Source organism: Phacochoerus africanus, chromosome 14 (assembly GCF_016906955.1).
Source record: "Phacochoerus africanus isolate WHEZ1 chromosome 14, ROS_Pafr_v1, whole genome shotgun sequence".
Taxonomy (NCBI): Eukaryota; Metazoa; Chordata; class Mammalia; order Artiodactyla; family Suidae; genus Phacochoerus; species Phacochoerus africanus.
The window spans coordinates 34,284,753-34,301,299 of NC_062557.1; the positions used below are offsets into that span (position 1 = coordinate 34,284,753).

The 16,547-nt window shown below is 54.5% G+C and overlaps 1 protein-coding gene across 2 annotated transcripts; it reads left to right on the top strand.

The window, feature by feature from the left end:
• Positions 1–3,875: 3,875 nt before the first annotated feature.
• Positions 3,876–16,422, top strand: EPX (eosinophil peroxidase). 2 transcript variants are annotated; one of them, XM_047757327.1, is made up of 13 exons: positions 3,876–3,974; positions 4,082–4,175; positions 4,426–4,601; positions 4,778–4,895; positions 4,990–5,119; positions 6,471–6,677; positions 7,812–8,130; positions 10,138–10,298; positions 11,115–11,370; positions 11,818–11,988; positions 14,385–14,622; positions 15,190–15,402; positions 15,986–16,422. In XM_047757327.1, exons 1-12 carry the CDS (start codon positions 3,899–3,901, stop codon positions 15,389–15,391), a joined length of 2,148 nt encoding a protein of 715 aa, XP_047613283.1. In that variant the 5' UTR covers positions 3,876–3,898; the 3' UTR covers positions 15,392–15,402; positions 15,986–16,422. The 2 variants fall into 2 exon arrangements, with proteins under 2 accessions (XP_047613283.1, XP_047613282.1); XM_047757326.1 differs by lacking the exons at positions 15,190–15,402; positions 15,986–16,422 and having other exon boundaries at positions 14,385–15,079.
• The last annotated feature ends 125 nt before the right edge of the window (positions 16,423–16,547 follow it).

Here is a 16,547-nt window from a genome sequence, read left to right on the forward strand (position 1 = left end):
ATAGGTCTCAGACTTGATCCCTGGCCTGGGAACCTCCATATGCCACAGGCGGGGCCAAAACAAAAGCTGAACAAATACTAAAAAAACGAATCAAGAAAACAGAGACTGTAATGATATATTAAGTATTATATTAAAAATGTTGGTAGGTTTCTCCCTTTATTTAAAGTACTCATCTACTACTCTTTTCCTTTATGTATCATAGTATCTTTTTTTTTTTTGCCTTTTTGCCTTTTTGCCTTTTCTAGGGCCACTTCCCGCGGCATATGGAGGTTCCCAGGCTAGGGGTCTAATTGGAGCTGTAGTCTCCAGCCTACACCAGAGCCACAGCAATGCAGGATCCGAGCCACATCTGCAACCTACACCACAGCTCATGGCAACGCCAGATCCTTAACCCACTGAGTGAGGCCAGGGATCGAACCCGCCTCCTCATGGTTCCTAGTCGGATTCATTAGCCACTGTGCCACAACGGGAACTCCTATATCGTAGTCTCTTATTTTTATTTCTTTACTGGGACGATTATGTCCAAGTTTAATAAAACAGAACTTCCACGCACCTCCTTTTTAGCCGTCATTATTGCTTGCTTCATTGAATGAATATTCCTGAAAATAATTTTGTTGTCTAGAGGAGCAGGCATCAAAAATGAATCTGCTCCCATATTGGATGCTCTGGGTCACCATAGGCCCCAAGGAAAATCTCTCCAGTGAAGTGCCCTTGGGCGTCATGCAAAGCCCATGGGGGCATCTGAGGGGCCTGTGGTCCTTGCCTACATCCCTCTTCTGGTCTCTGGGTGTGGGTGACCCTGACCACAGGAAAAAAGCAGATGTCAAAACTGACCATTGAGGGAGTTCCCGATGTGGCTCAGCAGTAACCAACCCGACTAGTATCCAGGAGGACTCAGGTTCGATCCCTGGCCTCCCTCAGTGGGTTAAGGATCCAGGGTTGCTGTGAGCTGTGGTGTAGGTCGAAGATGCAGCTGGGATCCTGCATTGCTGTGGCTGCAGCTCTGATTCGACCCCTAGCCTGAGAACTTCCATATACTGTAATTGCGGCCACCCCCCCACCCCCCAAAAAAGCAAAACTGACCACTATGTGACCTGGTGATGGCCCCGCATGCCCAGGCCTTCCCCCAAGGGGAGGTCACCTCCAGAGAGGGGGCAGGTCCAGCCACTCCATTTCCAGTGGCCCCAGCCCGGCAGCTACCATGCCCACTCCCCACGCGAGAGCGCTCTCGCACAGAGACCAGGGTCTGAAGGCACCTGACCTTGGAGGCCTCCCTGCCATCCCTCCTGCCATCCTGCCTCCCAGGCACCCAGGCCTGGATGGTCTACAGAGCTCTTGCCCTCAATGCCCCCAATGCCCCCCACCCTTCAGCCTGATGGAAATTGCTGGAGTAAGCTCAGTAAGGGAGCAGCAATAGGACAAGACAACGAGGCTCGTCGTGCACACACCGTCCAGCCCTGCCGCGTGCCAGGCCCTGGTAGCATTTCACACATTTACTCCCAGAACCACTTTGTAAACAGGGCAGATCCCTTCCTTTGACAGTGAGGGGGCCTGGCTCCGGGGCGGAGCCGCTGTTACAGCAGGTGGACAAGGGCTTGGACTGGGGCCCAGGCCGGCTCTCAGTCACCCCTCTCCACTGCTCTCAACAAGCTCCTGGGTGCTAAGTGGCTCCCGGGGGGCGGGGGACCTTCCTGCAGAATCAGCAGAGGCCTGGGAGCAGATGGGGGTGGAGGGTGGTTTGTTTGCGGAGGGTTGAGGTGGTTGGGACGGAAGGGCAGGGTCCCTCCGGAGGGCGGGAGAACCAGCTCTTTCCTCGCCTGAGCCCGGCCCCGCCGGTCCAGCCCTGCAGCCCCCAGAACCAGACCCCAGGCTGCTTGTGCAGGACCCCTGGGCGGCTTCTTTTTACCTGCTTTCCTCTCCCTGCCTCCAGCGGTCAGGGGCCCAACCCCCCCAGGGATGGGCCCACACGGCAGGGCTGGGCTTAGCACCCCCGCTTCTGTCTCAAGCTGGTCCCAGGATCTCCCAGCAGCCCACGGGTGTAGAAAAACCCTTGCGCCCCTCGCTGTTGCAGAAGAATGAGAGTCCTGGGGGGTGGGGGTGAAAGAGCAGAGCTCAGTCTGAGGTCCCTTTGGGTGGGCGGCAGGGAGCCTGGAAGGAGAGCAACCTTGGTTACACATGCCCGTCCCACCCCAGCTTCCAAGCTTCTGGGGACAGATGGCCCCCTGGGGGCCTGGGAGGGGCACTCGGCAACTCTTGCAATCTCTCTCCCTCCCGAGGGGGTCACCGTCCCCGTCTCACAAGTCTGGAAAAGGAGTTCCAGGGAGTATGGCAAGATCGACCTAAGTCACACAGGGGGTCGATTGCAAGGAACTCCGTGGGCTCGCAAGGACTTCAGCGTGACAGGCCCTTTGAATCCCTGCCAGGAGAGGGGCCCCTGCTGAAGATAAGGAGATAAGATCAGCAGGCTGGGGCCTCAGAGGGGGCTTGTGAAAGGGGTTACTGAACAGGCTGTTTCAAGAGTAACTGTCAGGCGGTGCTGCTGGTGTGGGGGGAGGCTGCCCAGCGCCCTGGGGCTGGGTTAGGCAGGGCGCTGGGGACAGAAGGCAGGAGACGGGACACTCAGCAGGCACAGAGTCTGCTCTGAGGAAGGATGGTCACGTCCACCCGAAGAAGGGGTGGAGACAGACAGGCTGCAGGGTGCAGCGGGGGTGATTCTGGGGCTGAGCGCCGAGAGATGGGGGCAGACTGTCCACACAGACCGGGAGGCGGCAGGAGCATAGGACAAGCCAGGCTCCACCAGCGGAAGAAACCAGGAGGAAAGGCCAGGAGTGTGAAGGCCGGGGCCCTGGGGCCTGGGGAACCGACTGGGGGCTCTCTACCCTTCAGATGTGGAAATGAAGGCTCAGCCAAGGTGGTGCAAGCCATGGCAGAGCTGGGTTCAAAGCCTGGTCAGTTTGAGCCCTCCCCTAAGGAAGCTTGTGCTAACCAAGCCCAGAGGAAGTCAGAATGGACAGTTCCCACTTGCAAACCCGTTATGGACACGAACTGAAGAATCACACAGAGACGTGCTAAGCCCGAGATGGGTGCTTAGCTGGTAGGGAGGCCCGCTGCCTTCCCTCCACAGGGTGCTTCTCTGTGACATTTCACTGGGTCCCCACATGGCCCCCAAGGTAGCCCCTTAATTTTCACGGTGAGGCCCTGCCTCTGTCATCACCTGCATCTTGGAAAGAGCTGGTAGGGATGGGGAGGGGGGCTTATCATTGATCCCACATCATTCATCCCCTCAACCCACTTATTGAGCACCTACTGAATACCAGGCCTTGTGCTGGGGATGTGGGGAGACACAGCAGCTTCTGTGTGTTGGGAGAGGGGGGAAGGCTTTCCAAGCATCTAGCCCAAGTCCCACCTTAGGCAGGTGGAAACAGAGGCCCAGGAGGGGAAGTGACTTGCCCAAGTCCACACTAGTTAGTGGCAGGACCGGTGGCCATCCCGGTCAGAGGTATACACGACTCCTCAGTCATCCAGCAAATATTCCCTGAGCGACCCCCATGTTCCAGACGCTGGTCTGGACCCTGGGAGAAATGCACCAGTGAATGTGATCGCAGAGATGACAGGACGTCCCCATGCGGGTGAAGGTTGGGGTGGGGTGTTTCAGTCTCATGACACCCCCTACCCCCCCAAAATGAGAGGGAAGTCCCAGAGCTCCACCCCCATGATGCTGGGCTTCTGAGGTCCAGAGCTCCCCTCCCTCCCCCAGGACAGGCTAGAAAAGTCCCTTCCCAGCCACTTTCACAGAAGAGCAGGAGGAGGTGAAAGGTCAGCTCAGAGTCCTCCAGGTGAGAAGGGATCCAAGGACCCCCCCCCCCCCCCCAACAGCGGCTGGGGTCTCACTGCAGAGATGAAGCTGCTCCTGGCCCTGGAGGGGGTCCTGGCCACATTCATCCTGGCCTGGTCCTGTGAGGGCACCGCCCCAGGTAAGAGCCCCTTGGACAGCCAAGGAGGAGGGCAATGGAGGGGTAGCACTTGGGTCTGGGGGAACCTGTGGCTGCCCTGGACTCTGAGTCCCATTCCTTCCAAACAGCTTCGCCCAGGACTGTGGAGACCTCAGTCCTTCGGGGCTGCATAACTGAGGCCAAGTTGCTGGTAGATGCTGCCTACAATCAGACAGAGAGGAGGTAGGCCGGGACCTGGGTCTGGGGCCCGCATGGGCCTGGGAGGACTGACGCGGGGGATGGACTCCAGCCAAGATGTGATCTCGCCCATCACCTGCCCCTGGGCAACTTGGGGCAGGGCCATGTCAGTAGAGAGCCTTCCTTCCGTCCATCCTTCTGTCTGTTTGCACTGTCCTGACTGTCCACAGGTGGGGGGTCTGCTGGGGGGGGTCTGCTTCCTCTCTCCAGCCTTCACTCCCCCTCTTCTGGGCAGCATCAAGCAGCACTTTCGCAGTGGCTCGGCCAGCCCCATGGACCTTTTGTCCTACTTCAAACAACCGGTGGCAGCCACCAGGACAGTCATTCGGTCTGCCGATTATATGCACGTGGCCTTGGGGCTGCTGGAGGAGAAGTTACAGCTCCAGGGGTCCAGATCCTTCAACGTCACTGGTACTGTGCTCCCCATTGGGCCCCCAGGGCCCTGGGAGTGGAAAGAAGCGGGGACGGGGGTTCAGGGTACCCAGCCTCGGGATGTTGGAAGTGGATAGGGGAAAGGGATTGGGGGGGGGGTACGGAGCAGACCAGCTCAAGGAGCTAGACCCCTGCCCCTGCCTACCCCCCTCCAGAGGTGCTAACGAAACCCCAGCTGTGGCTGCTGTCCCAGGCCAGCGGCTGTGCTCTCCAGGACAAAGTCGAGAAGTGCGGTGACAAGTACCGAACCATCACCGGGAGATGCAACAACAAGTGAGTACCCGGGGCAGCATCTGACCTGGGGATGCCCTGTCCCCTCCCCTCCTTCCCAACCCTGCTGACCGCAGCCCACCACCCCCTGCCACAGGAAGAAACCCTGGCTGGGGGCCGCCAACCGGGCCCTGGCTCGCTGGCTGCCAGCCGAGTATGAGGACGGGCTGTCGCTCCCCTTTGGCTGGACCCCCGGCAAGAAGCGCCACGGCTTCCTCCTCCCCCTGGTGAGTCAGGGGCTACCACGGGCTGGCCGGGGACTTGGGACAGATGCTGCAGCTGAGTCTGAGTTCCCTCAGCCGTAAAACGGCAGTAAAACCCATGTCCCACTGCTGTTGTGACCATTAAATAGAGTCCTTGATATAAACATCCATGTGGGATGTTATATGGGAATGCTGGCCATTACAGTGTCGTTTTCTTCTGAAAGAGTGTCAAAGTACCTTGCTAAATATAAAAAGCAATTATTATTATTATTATTATTTTGTCTTTTTGCCATTTCTAGGGCCGCTCCAGCGGCATATGGAGGGTCCCAGGCTAGGGGTCGAATCGGAGCTGTAGCCACTGGCCTATGCCACAGCCACAGCAACACGAGATCCGAGCCGCATCTGTGACCTACACCACAGCTCACGGCAGCGCTGGGTCCTTAACCCACTGAGCAAGGCCAGGAATCGAACCCGCAACCTCATGGTTCCCAGTCAGATTCCCTAACCACTGTGCCACGACGGGAACTCCAAAGAACAATTATTGACCTAAACTACTTCACATTTACCAATTTACCAATTGTTTATTCCCATGACAACCTATCATCTACTCATCTGTCAACCTCTCATTATTAATTTTTCTTCCATTGATCTTTCCATCTAATTCTCTATGTATTTACTATCGCTTCCCTAGCAACCAATCCTTGCATTTATCAATCAGTTCCATCATGTAATTTTCCAGCCTGTAAATCGGTCTGTTCAATTTGATCTATTTAAACCTCTGGAAAAGCTGGTGGTGTCTGAGGTGGCCAACCCAGCCCCTCCCTCTCTCTTTACCCCTGGAATCTTCAGGAGCAAGGCTAGAGACCATCCCTGTAGGAATGACAGCCTCATAGGAGGTGGGACGAAACGGGAAAGGGGAGGGAGTTCCCATCATGGCTCAGAGGTAACTAACCTGTCTAGTATCCATGAGGATGTAGGTTCAATCCCTGGCCTCGCCCAGTGGGTTAAGGATCCGGTGTTGCTGGGAGCTGTGGTGTAGGTCAAAGATGCAGCTCAGATCTGGCATTGCTGTGGCTGTGTTGTAGGCCAGCAGCAACAGCTCCGATTCGACCCTTAGCCTGGGAACCTCCATATGCCACTGGAGCGGCCCTAGAAATGGCAAAAAGACAAAATAATAATAATAATAAGGGTGCGGCCCTTAAAAAACACAAAAAACAAAACAAAACAAAAAAACAGGAAAGGGGAGGGCAGGAGAGGAGGAGAGACTGTGTTTACTCCAGCTGGGGCAGCTTGTCACACCCCTGAGTGCTGGATTGGCTCTGGCACCTTGCGGGGTCAGGAGCCCACGCCCTACGCTGGCCTCTCTCCCCACCAGGTGCGGGCTGTCTCCAACCAGATCGTGCGCTTCCCTAGCCAGAAGCTGACCTCCGACCGGGGCCGGTCCCTCATGTTCACGCATTGGGGCCAGTTCATCGACCACGACCTGACCTTTGCCCCTGAGTCCCTAGCCAGGGTGTCCTTCACCTCAGGTGTCGACTGTGAGAAGACCTGTGCCCAGTTGCCCCCCTGCTTCCCCATCAAGGTACCTCCCCTCATCAGGGCCCCCCTGATGTGGCGTCCACCCCGGCCTAGAGCTGGAGCTGGGCATCTGGAAGCCTAGAGCCTCTGCCTTGAAGAAGGTAGTGAAGCCGGAGTAACAGAGAGACGAGAAGCTTTCTGCTTCTGGGTGTGTTTGGAAGGTGGGGAGAAGGGCAACCTGCCCGGAGGTTCACTGCGGGCTTCACAGAAGGCAAAGCCGTCGAGACTGGCCTGGACCAGTTCGGGGTCCAGTTCCAACAGGGGAAGCCTCTGGGCTGCTGCTTGTGGAAGCCTTTAGGGTCTCTCAGCTCTTGCTCTTCGCTCCTTCCTGAGATGGTCCGAGGGCCCTGCGGTTCTCACCAATTTCTGGAATCGCATTGTAAGCACAAGGGGCCCCTTCATGCCGAGACAAGGATGGTGTGGGATGCTAGGGAAGAAAAGACGGACTCCAGGGAGCAGAGCCTCTGCTGGGGACGGAGGGGACCCTCCCTGCACACACTCAAATATTCCCTCGCCCTTACAGGGTAGGGTGACCTCCTCAAAGCATGACACATGAGATCTCCTGGCTGGCTCCTTCCTCAAGCTACCCTAGGAGCTTCCCTTATCTTCCTATCACACCTTTAGCTTTTGACTTTTTGACCAAGCACCACAAATGCCACTTCGATTTAGAGTCACTCCATGTTGGCGTCTCTTTTCACTGAGTTGCCAGCTTCCTGCTGCCTGTCCTGAGGGTCGGTGGCCTTCACTGTCTCCAAAGCACCAAGCACAGAAAGGAGCTTGGGAAATGTCTGTCAAATCGAATGGAATGAAAGGACCACAGGATTATACGCCAGGAGAACTAAGCTCTAATTCCTCCTCTCCCACTATGAAGTTGTCACTTCCCCTCTCTGAGCCTCATGTGTGGAGGGTCACAGGCCTAAGAGGTCTAAGGACCCACCCATTTCTAACCTTTCATGACCCTATTATACAAAGGGCCAAGGATGCTCAGATGCCCTGGTGAGCAGCGGGAGTCTGGATGAGTCAAGGAGGGCTTCCTGGAAGAAGGGAGTTTAGAGCAAGCTTCGGAAGCAGATGGGGGAAGAGGAGTGAGCTTGCTCTTGAGGGGCCCCAGCATCACTGGGCACTTCTTCCACCTCAGATCCCACCCAACGACCCTCGCATCAGGAACCAGCGTGACTGCATCCCCTTCTTCCGCTCAGCACCATCATGCCCCCAAAACAAGAACAAAATCCGCGACCAGATCAACGCACTCACCTCTTTCTTGGACGCCAGCATGGTGTATGGCAGCGAGGTCGCCCTCTCCCTGCGCCTCCGCAACCGGACCAACTACCTGGGGCTGCTGGCCGTCAACCAGCGCTTCCAGGACAACGGCCGGACCCTGCTGCCCTTCAACAACCTGCACGAAGACCCCTGTCTCCTCACCAACCGCTCCGCGCGCATCCCCTGCTTCCTGGCAGGTCAGACCTGGGTGGGGTGGATGGGTGGGTAGGACGGCGGAAGGTGTTGTCACCCCAGCAAACAGCCAGTCCCTGGGTTCTGGGTTGGACAGCCCGGTGGGAGTCGGTTGGGGTGTATGGCTTTGGAGCTCAATATTAGGCACACAGGTCTATGCATATTCGTCGCAGAATAAGTACAATGGAAGGATGCCCTTTGCAAACACTTCAGGTGTGGCCAGACCTGCTTGACTTTCCCCTGCGATGAGGGGCTTGCTGCATATACAGAGCTGCACTCCATCTGGAGTGGCGCTGACTGTCAGGCCCCTCTCATTTATTTATTTACTTATTTATTTATTTGTTCCTTTGTTTTTTAGGGCTGCACCCGTGGTATATGGAAGTTCCCAGGTTCAGGGTCAAATCAGAGCTGTAGCCGCAGGCCTATGCTACAGCCATGTGGGATCCGAGCCGCATCATCAATCCACACCACCAGATCCCTGACCCACTGAGCATGGCCAGGGATCGAACCTGCATCCTCATGGATACTAGTTAGTTTTGTTTCTGCTGAACCACAATGGGAACTCTTTTTTTTTTTTTAATGGCCACTCCCACAGCATATGGAAGTTCCCCAGGCCAGGGATTGAGTCAGAGCCACTCTGGAGCCACCTCCATAGCAGTTGTGACAAATGCCAGATCCTTTAACCCACTGTACCTGGCCAGGGATGGAACCTGTACCTCTGCATGGATCTGAGCCACATGGGAATTCCAAGGCCCCCCCCCCCCTTTTGCTCCAATGTCCATCTGTTGCTCTTCATCATGTTTCTGGAACCTCTGAGAAAAAGCTCTCTCTTTTTCACACAATAATAGCCTCTTTAGTTACCTGAAAGTAGCTTTTACTTCCACCTGATTTTTTTCTTCTCTGGGCTAAATTCCCTTAGGCGCTTAGTTTTCTCCCATTGTTACTAGATGTTCGCCTGGTACTTTCTTCCAGATGATGCATAATTTACACTATCCCAGGGGTCTCCCCTGCCACCTCCGTGCTGGTTATAATAATGATGGTCATTGTTTCTCATTATTTAAGATATTTAAATGTGCCATCCATAATCCTTCCAGCAGCCCTGAAGGGAAGGCATTGTTATCACCCTTGTTTTGTAGAAGAGAAGCTCGGGGAAGACAATCAATGTGCTCCAGAGCAGAGTGTCAGATGGCAAAGTCCCCCCTGGGGACACCAGTCAGGGTAGTGGCCAGGTCGGAGCTCTTTCCACTTCGCTCCACCACCTTCTCGGGAAGTTGGCTCCAGCCCCTTTCCTAAGGATTCCATGGTTCTTTGCTCCCAGCAAGAGCAGTGTCCTTCTTGGCAAGAGGTCTATTTAAAGAGTAGATGGAATAAGATCATGTACCCAAGGGCTTGGTTCAAAGTCAGCCAATGACTACAAGTAAGCCACCTTCGGGAACATTCTTTCCCTTCCTGGCCTCTAGGAGAAGGTCCAGCTATGGGAACAGGCTCTGCTCAACCATCCTTCTGTCTCCTTCCCTGGGGGTCCCTGGGGAGAGCCGCATGACACCAAGCTGATGAAAGGTCCACGCGCTGGGAGAGGATGTGCTGAGGGGCAGAGGATGTGCTGAGAGGATGTGCCACCCATAAGACAGGTGGACTTGGTCCTGAAGGCAAGGTTCCTAGAGTCGCCCAGGTCCTTCCACCAGCTGTGGATGTGCTTATCCTGCAGAGCAGAATCATTAGGCAAAGACATTCCTGCCCAAGACCAGCAGCTGCCCTGTGCTTTCCCATCTGGTCCAAATCCACTTGGGGAACTTAGGGACTGGAGGGCCCCCTGTCTTACCCCTTCTGGCCCATTGTGTTGGTCACAGGAGGCTCACAGCACAGCTAAGGAGATGGAGGGCCAGTGAGGGCCAGGAATTTGGCACAGGTCACAAAATCCAAAAATTCTAGTCCCAGAGCTCTGTCGGCCTTAGCAGAAAGACATTTCTCTGGAAAGTACTCTAGTGACTCTGAACTTGGGGTTTTTCAAGGTGATACCCGGGTCTCTGAAACCCCACAACTGACAGCCCTGCACACCCTCTTTGTGCGAGAGCACAACCGGCTGGCAACTGAACTGAGACGCCTGAATCCCCGGTGGAACGGAGACAAGCTGTACCAGGAGGCTCGGAAGATCGTGGGGGCCATGGTCCAGGTAGGGGGCCCTGGGTTCCAGCAGCCCTTAGAAGGCAATTTGTGCCTCGAGTCAGCCAGGTCTGGGTACTTGGGGATGTTCCTGTACCCCCAATTCTGCCCCAAACTCCCTCTGTGCCCTGCCCATGTCACCCAGCCTCTCTGGAATCCAGTGTCTCCATCAGACAATGGGAAATTAATGTTACCACATTTGACATGAGGCCAGTAAAGAATTAGTATGTCCGAGGAGTCCCTGTTGTGGCTCAGCAGGTAAGAACTCGGCTAGTATCCACGAGGATGTGGGTTCCATCCTTGGCCTTGCTCACTGGGTTAAGGATCCAGCCACAAGCTGCAGCGTAGGTTATAGATGTGGCTTGGATCCAGCTTTGCTGTAGTGTAGGCAGGCAGCTGCAGCTCCAATTTAACCCCTAGCTTGGGAACTTCTATACACCATGGGTGTGGCCCTAAACAGCATTAAAAAAAAAAAAAAAGAGGGAGTTCCCATCATGGTGCAGCAGAAATGAATCCAACTAGGAACTATGAGGTTATGGGTTCCGTCCCTGGCCTCGCTCAGTGGGTTAAGGATCCAGCGTTGCCATGAGCTGTGGTGAAGGTTGCAGACGTGGCTCGGATCCTGAATTGCTGTGGCTGTGGTATAGGCCGGGAGCTGTAGTTCCGATTGGACCCCTAGCCTCGGAACCTGCATATGCCTAAAAAGAAAAAAAAAAAAAAAGAATTAGTATGTGTGAGCAGCCCTTCGAAAAGCGGAGATCTGTTGGAAAGCAAGGGAGTAGGGTGAACAGCCGCTAAGGTACTGTTTCTCCTTCTTTTCTTCTAGATCATCACCTACCGGGACTTTCTGCCCCTGGTTCTGGGCAAGGCCAGGGCCAGGAAAACCCTGGGGCCCTACAAGGGGTACTCCTCCAAGACAGACCCCCGTGTGGCCAACGTCTTCACCCTGGCCTTCCGCTTTGGCCACACCACGCTCCGGCCCTTCTTGTTCCGCTTGGACAGCCAGTACCAGGCCTCGGCACCCAACTCATGGGTCCCTCTCAGCTCTGCCTTCTTCGCCAGCTGGCGAATCGTGCACGAAGGTGACCAGGTTTTCCAGAGGCAGATGGGAGTGGGAATGGGAGTGGAGCCCCGCTTAGTGGCGGAAGACCAGGCACCTGCTCAGGCCACTGCTAATCACCTCCCTGGGACAGTGAAAACAAGGCAGGTGCCACCAAGACCCTCAGTCATGGGCCTCCCATACCCTCTGGGATCAGAAGCTTTCTAAAACAGGAGCAGACTGGTGGCTTCGGTCCTGAAAAGAGCTGGCCTTCCCCTCCTTCTTAAAGAAGTGGGGTGATTTCTTTTCCTGCTGGCCCCAGCGCTCTTCCTGTCCCCCCAAGCCAGTGTTTGCTGATACAAACCATATAGATAGAATGTGAGGGGCTGGCTTGTCCAGCTCTGCCCTGCCCTGGCTGGCATCTGGTACTGACCCAAGGGGCTTCCATGAGGCTGGTCCAACCCATGCTGTTCCTCTTCCCCACCGCCAGGTGGCATCGACCCCATCCTCCGAGGCCTCATGGCCACCCCTGCCAAGCTGAACCGTCAAGATTCCATATTAGTGGATGAGCTGCGGGACCGGCTGTTTCAGCAAGTGAAAAGGATCGGACTGGATCTGGCGGCTCTCAACATGCAACGCAGCCGGGACCATGGCCTCCCAGGTGAGGGGGCTGCCCGACCCTCCTCCCAGGCTCCACCCAATGAGGGCTGCTGGTGGGAGGGGGTGTTTCCGAGAGAGCCCTCAGCGCCTCTTTTCTGATTGGGATGGAACGGGATGGGCTGTGGTTCAGAGGCACACAAGGCTGCTGCTGATGCGACAGAGCATCCCGCACACTCCTTTTTGTTGTCCTGCCATGTCTTGATTCACCATAGGGTCTCTAGCATTAGGGTCACAACAGGATCAGGACTGCGACACACGGGCTGAACAAAGGAAATTAGGACTTTCCAAGTAGAGAAAACTAGTAGCTTTAAAAGGCAGGGAAGAGCTGCTCCATTTCCCACCAGCCTGGCAACAGCCAGGGATGGGAGTTCCTGTCGTGGCTCAGCAGTAACGAACCCGACTCGTATCCATGAGGACGCAGGTTCAATCTCTGGCCTCGCTCAGTGGGTTAAGGATACCATGTTGCTGTGCGCTGTGGTGTAGGTTGCAGACGTGGCTCGGATCCCCAGTTGCTGTGGCTCTGATTTGACTCCTAGCCTGGGAACTTTCATATGGAGCGAGTGTAGCCCTAAAAAAAAAAAAAGATAAGATCCAGGGATGAAGTTCCAAGGATATAGAAACTGGCTCCTGTCTCTAACTAAGTGGGGAAAAGTGAAGAGCCTAAAAGAGGCAGGGAACAGGTGGAATAAAAGTAAGACAGCTTTGGTTGTTTGGTGAGGACAAAAAAAGACTTTATCCCAGGAAAGAAGAAAAACGAGGCACTTTGCCAGGAACTTTAATGGATATTAACTCTTTCAGTCCACCCAAGGACCTTGAGAAGCAGCTGTGACAGCCATTTCTAGAGATGAGGAAAGAAACTCAGAGACGCCTAGTAATTGGCCCAAGCCCACATAACGAGGAAGTAGTAAAATTCGAATCAAGATCAAAATTTCTCCTTTTCATCCCTTGTTTAATCCGTGTTGTTAGGGGAAGACTTTGGCTACATCCTTGCTCATCTCTCATTTTCGCCTTCTCCTACATCTCTGTCCAAATACACCCTAAAGCCTCATCTGCGTCTGCAAATCTTTAGCTGTGGGTAAGGAAGGGCAGGCAGTTTGTACTGTACCTAACACAGCACCTGGGAGACACAGCAGGCACTCGAGAGCCTGAGTTTCTTCCTGGGGTTTCTAGTGGTTAGGAGTCTGTGTTCTCGAGAACCTGGGTTTCTTTCCTTCCCTGGGCTTGGGTGCTCCTAACAGCTAAAGGGTTGTGGGCGCCCCCTGCTGGAGATCTGAGATTGCTGGCCACCCCTGTTGTGGCACAGAGAGTTTCTGTTCGCTTCCAGCTGTCCCACAAATCTTTTCTTCATCCTAGCTCTTTCAGTCTCCTCCAATCCCTTCCTAAGTCCAACTCCAAATTGGGAATTGGAAGGTCTGGTTTGAACTCCACTCAATAGTGGGATGACCTTGGAAAAGTCACAGTTGCTCAAGCTCAGCAAATATCCATTGATAACATGGGGATTCTTACAAAGTACCTCAAAAAAGTGAGAGGATCCTGAGAGATTCACACAGCAGGGCTTAGCAATGGCGAAGCGATATACGGTTTTCCTTTTCAGCTGAGGGATGGCGTTTGGGAGCAGTAGTTCAATGGAGAACGTGGGGCAGAGGTGTCTTTGGGTCACGGCAAAGCTCTCGATCTCCTATCTTGATGGTTCCCACCATAGCATGTGACTTGACCCTGTGACCCTGATAGCTGAGAAATCATTATGGCTGGTCTTTGCAAGTGAAAAAAAAATTTTTAACAGCTTTATTGAGATATAATGAACATATCATCAAATTCACCCATGTACACAGTATATACTTCAATGCTTTTTATTATAGAGTTGTGCATCACATCTCATATCAGCATTTTCATCCCTCACAAAAGAAACCTGGCAATGACAGCCACTCCCCATCCCTCCCTCAGCCCCTGATAATTACTAATCTTTGTGCCTACATATTTGCCTGTTCTGAACCTCTCATATCAGTGGAACCGTGCGGCGTGTGGTCCTTTTCCGAGTAGATAAATTTCATCCATGCTCTTCATTTCTTGGTTTGTTCACTCATTCATTCATTCTACAGATCCCAGAGGCTTTCATGTTTTGGGTACTGTCTTATTGGTGCCTGCTTAAGACCACAACAATGTCACTGTGGTTGTGAGTGTTGGGTTACAACAGCTTCTTCCATTAGAACACACTCCTCGGTTGCATGCACAGTGGTTTAGCCTTTGCAAGGTTCGAGGCCTTTTCTGCCAGCGAGGGCTGTTTTCTGCCCAGTATTGCCTGACCACAGAACTCTCTCAGGAGACATTGTGGAGAGCAGACGCTAATAGGAACCCACACAGGTAAGACTAAACTGCTTCTGTCTCCTCTCCCTACAGGGTACAATGCTTGGAGGCGCTTCTGTGGGCTCTCCCAGCCCCGGAATTTGGCCCAGCTTAGCCGGGTGCTGAAAAACCAGGCTTTGGCGAGGAAGTTCCTGAATCTGTATGGGACACCTGACAACATTGACATCTGGGTGGGGGCTGTTGCAGAGCCTCTGTTGCCGGGGGCCCGAGTGGGGCCTCTTCTGGCCTGTCTTTTTGAGAAGCAGTTTCTAAGAGTCCGAAATGGAGACAGGTATGTGACCCTCCCCCTGAGGAACCAGCCCCAGAGGCAGCGCAGAGAAGCACTAGAATGTCAAGCCTCAGCAATGAGAAAAAGCACTCTGTTTGGCTTCATCGGTCTCACGTTCAGAGGAGCTGAGACCAGGAAGCTCCTCCCTGGGGAGCTTGGTCAGAGGGAGCGAGGCCACTCCCCTGAGCTGGAGGTACCTTTAATTTAGGAGACCGACTTCTCAGCCTTGCTGTTCCAGGCTTGAGGATCCCAGAAAACATGGGCCAAAAAGACTAAATCTGGTGTCCCTCCAATAAACTTGTAGCTTAAGACCTGACTCCTTATTTGGATTTGGCATTTACCTGGGTTCAGATCCAGTCCTGGTTACTTAAATGATGGTGCATTGAACACCAAGCAGTGAATTTGACTGCTGAACCCGTTTCTTCCTTTATAAAATGGGGGTCGTACTGACTTTGCAGAGATTTTGGAGAACTGAAATAATGCGTGTCAAGTCTCTGGCACACAGCAGCTGCTCATGCCTGTTCATCCCCTGGCCCCCAACCTTCACCCATGTGTCCACTGTCTTGCTAGGTTCTGGTGGCAGAAACATGGTGTTTTCACCAAGAGACAGCGCAATGCCCTGAGCCACATTTCCTTGTCTCGAATTGTGTGTGACAATACTGGGATCACCACCGTTCCGAGGGACATCTTCAAGGCCAAAATCTATCCCCAGGGCTTTGTGCCCTGCACCCGCATCCCCCGTCTGAAACTGTCGGCCTGGAGAGGCACATGAGGCTTCTGAAGGTAAGGGGCGGGGGAGTCCTTCAACATCCTGGGGCTCTGTCAGGAACTCATACCCTCCCCTGGACAGGACAGCTGAATCCTCAGCCTTGAGTCAGAAACAACTGAATTTGTCTCTAGGGACCAGGGAGCCTTTCCCAGTGGCTTCCCAGAACACGTAGTTTCTGGCTGATGGTTAATCTCAGGGCCTGGGACTTCGGGGGTTGGGGGGGGGGGATTAGGAAGTACCCAACTGGCCTCGGCTTTGTCATTGACACCCTAAAGACAGCTCCAGGAGTTCCCATCGTGGCGCAGTGGTTGACGAATCCGATAGGAACCATGAGGTTGCAGGTTCGGTCCCTGCCCTTGCTCAGTGGGTTACCGATCCGGCGTTGTCATGAGCTGTGGTGTAGGTTACAGACAAGGCTCGGATCCCACGTTGCTGTGGCTCTGGCGTAGGCCGGTGGCTATGGCTCCAATTCGACCCCTAGCCTGGGAAACCTCCACATGCCGCAGGGGTGGCCCAAGAAATAGCAAAAAAAAAAAAAGACAGCTCCATTTCTGGACGTCCAGCAAGTTCACTTGACCGTTTGTGCTGCTTCCACAGGAGTCCATCTTCGGCCTCCAGCCTTGGGACAAGGGATCCTGGGGAAGACGACAAGGCTACCTTCTCCCCCGGAGCAACTGCTTCCTGCTGATGCCTTTGCTGGCTATGGCTCAGAGATGGCTCTCTGGCTGGGAGCGATGGCCGGGGCTCCCAGCAGCAGCTGTGAACCCTCCTGCCGCGTCCTGGAAGCCTCTTATGGAGCAGGTCACGAATCAGCTCCAGGTACAAGGGCTGGTGAGCCAAGCCTTGAGGCTCAGGCAAGAGTCATCTGGAGGGTTTCCAGCCATGTTCGTCTATTTCCCAGCCTGTCCCTGACCCTGCCTAAAACTGGGAAGCCACAGAGTCCCAGCCTCCAGCCACCCCACGGCCTTTCTCTGGAGTCTGCAGGCTGGGCGGCACACTCTGCTTCTACCAATAAAGCACCGCTGAGGGCAGAAGCCTGGTTTCTATGTTGGGCTGGGGAGGGCGCGACCCAGTCCCATGCTTTGCTGCAGACGCTGAAAAGGAGCGCTGCTAAGGTGCAGCTGGCACTAACCCCCAAGACTTTCCTGGGGGCTGAGTT

Bases quoted from the DNA above. Each gene is read 5' to 3' on its own strand.
- EPX (XM_047757326.1), top strand. From the start codon at position 3,899: ATGAAGCTGCTCCTGGCCCTGGAGGGGGTCCTGGCCACATTCATCCTG. The intron at 6,678-7,811 runs GTACCTCCCCTC...CTTCCACCTCAG, and splicing joins CCCCCTGCTTCCCCATCAAG to ATCCCACCCAACGACCCTCG. The intron at 8,131-10,137 runs GTCAGACCTGGG...GGGTTTTTCAAG, and splicing joins CATCCCCTGCTTCCTGGCAG to GTGATACCCGGGTCTCTGAA.